Source organism: Rhincodon typus, chromosome 39 (assembly GCF_021869965.1).
Source record: "Rhincodon typus isolate 14 chromosome 39, sRhiTyp1.1, whole genome shotgun sequence".
In the NCBI taxonomy this organism is placed as follows: domain Eukaryota; kingdom Metazoa; phylum Chordata; class Chondrichthyes; order Orectolobiformes; family Rhincodontidae; genus Rhincodon; species Rhincodon typus.
The window spans coordinates 2,454,747-2,457,621 of NC_063370.1; the positions used below are offsets into that span (position 1 = coordinate 2,454,747).

The following is a 2,875-nucleotide window of genomic DNA, read 5'->3' on the forward strand; positions in this document are numbered from 1 at the left end:
TTCATGCCCGCAACCTTCCACACTGTCCCCCCCACCCCCCCCAGGGACAGGGACAGCACAGTGTTAGGTACAGAGTAAAGCTCCCACTACACTGTCCCTATCAAACACTCCTGAGACAGGGACAGCACGGGGTTAGATACAGAGTAAAGCTCCCACTACACTGTCCCTATCAAACACTCCCAGGGACAGGGACAGCACGGTGTTAGATATAGAGTAAAGCTCCCACTACACTGTCCCTATCAAACACTCCTGAGACAGGGAAAGCATAGGGTTAGATACAGAGTAAAGCTCCCTCTACACTGTCCCCCACCAAACACCCCCAGGCCAGGGACAGCACAGGGTTAGATACAGAGTAAAGCTCCCTCTACACTGTCCCCCGTCAAACACCCCCAGCTCAGGGGCAGCACGGGGTTTGATACAGAATAAAGCTCCCTCTACACTGTCCCCCCATCAAACACTCGCAGCTCAGGGGCAGCACAGGGTTAGATACAGAGTAAAGCTCCCTCTACACTGTCTCTTCGTGTGAATCACCCAGACATGAGAGAGTGAGTCCTGCCCAGCTCTCTGGTGAAGTTGCTGATGTTTCCCAGTGATGCTCAAAGCCCCGAGCACTGACCCCAGGGCGATCCCTCAGGCTCGGCTGCTATTTGTGTCGCTGCCTTGTCCCGGGGGGGTGGGGGGGCACATGTGGGTCAGAGTGACGGCCACTTCCAGAACTGGATGTACTTACAGATACGGTGCGTCTTGGTCATGTGATCGGTATCGAGTGAGTGGTAGAACTCATAAGAAGTGTGTCCAAGCATTGCCTTTGGCTGATAACCAATCAGCTCGGTGATTCTGCAGGGGCGGGGAGGGGGAATGGGGAAAGGGCGGTGAGGAGGGTGGAGAGGGTGGGGAGAGGGATGTGGGGGGGAGAGAGGGAGGGGGAGCGAGAAGAGGGGGAGAGAGAGAGGGAAGGAGGTGGAGGGAGGGAGAGAGTGGCAGAGAGGGAAGCAGGGGAGGGAGGGAGAGATGGAAGGAGAGAGAGGGGAGAGGGTAAGAGAGAGAAGGGATAGAGTGAGAGGGGGGAGAGATGAAAGAAGAGGAGGGGAGAGAGAATGAGGGAGGAGGAAAATGAAGGAAAGGGGAGATAGACAGATCGAGGGAGGGAGAGGGATTGGAGGGAGAGGCAGAGTGAGGGAGGGATGGAGTTGGGGAAGACAGAATTGTCAGTCTCAAAACACAATGTTTGTCTGTTTCTGGTCCAATCAGAGCACAGCATCCTCTCCAGTCTGGTCCCACCTGATCCACACCCCTCCCTGTCCTTTGCCCCTCGATGGGGCAATACCTTTCTCTGTCCATTTCCCCTGTTACTGCCCCCTTCCCCATGGACATTGGTGAGGCTTCTTCTGGAGCACTGTGTCCAGTTCTGGTCTCCCTGTTATAGGAAGGATATTATTAAACTGGAGAGGGTTCAGAAAAGATTTCCCAGGAAATTGCTGGGAATGAAGGGTTTGAGTTATAAGGAGAGACTGGATAGGCTGGGGCTTTTTTCTCTTGGAGCATAGGAGGCTGAGGGGTGACCTTATAGAGAGAGAGAGTGTGTGTGTGAGAGAGTGTGTGTCAGAGAGTGTGTGTGTGAGAAAGAGAGAGAGAGTGTGTGTGTGAGAGAGTGTGTGTGTGTGAGAGAGAGTGTGTGTGTGTGAGAGAGAGAGAGAGTGTGTGTGTGTGAGAGAGAGAGAGAGTGTGCGTGTGTGTGAGAGAGAAAGTGTGTGTGTGTGAGAATGTGCGAGAGAGACAGTGTGTGTGTGTGTCAGAGAGTGTGTGTGTGAGAGAGAGAGTGTGTGTGTTTGAGTGTGTGTGTGTGTGTGTGTGTGTGTCAATTATAAAATTGTAAGGGGCATAGATAAGGTAAATGATAAGTGTCTTTTCCCTAGGGTGGGGGAGTTCAAAACTAGGGGGCATATTTTTTAAGATGAGAGAAAGATTTAAAAACGACATGGGGGCAATTTTTTTACGCAGAGGCTGGTTCATGTGTGCAATGAACTTCCTGAGGAAGTGGTAGATGTGGGTACAGTTACAGTTTTAAAAAGACATTTAGGTAAGTACATGGGTAGGAAAGGTTTGGAGGGATATGGGCCAGGAGCAGGCAGGTGGGACTAAGTTTAGTTTGGGATTATGGTTGGGACGGAAGGATCGGTTTGTGTGCTGTCTGGCTCTGTGACATTGGCATGGTGTCATGTGTGTTATTGTGGGGGTGCGTGTGCGTGTTGGTGCAATGTTTCCTGTGATCTATGTTTCACGGTTTTCTATGTGTCTGGTGACCGGTTCTCTGTGACAGTTAAGAAGCTGAAATTAAATGTCCTTCCCTCTCTCAGCGCAAGGGCTGGAACATTGCCAATCAACAAACAGCTCGAACGCACAGTGAAAGCTCTGAGACAGAATGTAACCCCAAAGTTTCTGAATGACCCCCTGTATCCTCCAAGGGACAAGAGGATTCTCTTGATGGTCTGCTCCACATGTCATGTACCATCTCAACATGACCATGTGCTCTTTATTGAAGACACCACAATATTGCTTACAGTCGCACTCTGATGATAGCTGTGTCTGGCTGTGTGGGGGGGCACTCACTGGGGTCTCAGAGTACACTCTATAACAAGGATGCCATTCAGCCCATCGAACCCAAGCTAATTCTCTGCAGGAGCAATTTAGCCAGACCCAATCCCTGACCATGTACCCCCTAGCTCTGCTGGTGTTTTCTCCTTTGTTCCTATCACCAACCAACTCACCGACCAACCCAAAAAAAACCCAACGAACTGCAGATACTGGAAATCACCGTGAGCTGTACTGTGTGTGTGTAACGTTCACCGTGAGCTGTATGGTGTGTGTGTAACGT

General features: G+C 51.1%; 1 protein-coding gene across 1 annotated transcript in view; it reads right to left on the minus strand.

Annotated features, from left to right (window-relative positions):
• The window catches only part of LOC109923780 (endothelial PAS domain-containing protein 1-like), a 23,748-nt gene extending 22,910 nt beyond the window's left edge, over positions 1-838 (minus strand). The window contains exon 1 of the mRNA XM_048618144.1: positions 731-838. Coding sequence (XP_048474101.1) covers positions 731-803 — 73 coding nt within the window. The 5' untranslated portion in view covers positions 804-838. The remainder of the gene's footprint in view (positions 1-730) is intronic.
• Positions 839-2,875: the final 2,037 nt, after the last annotated feature.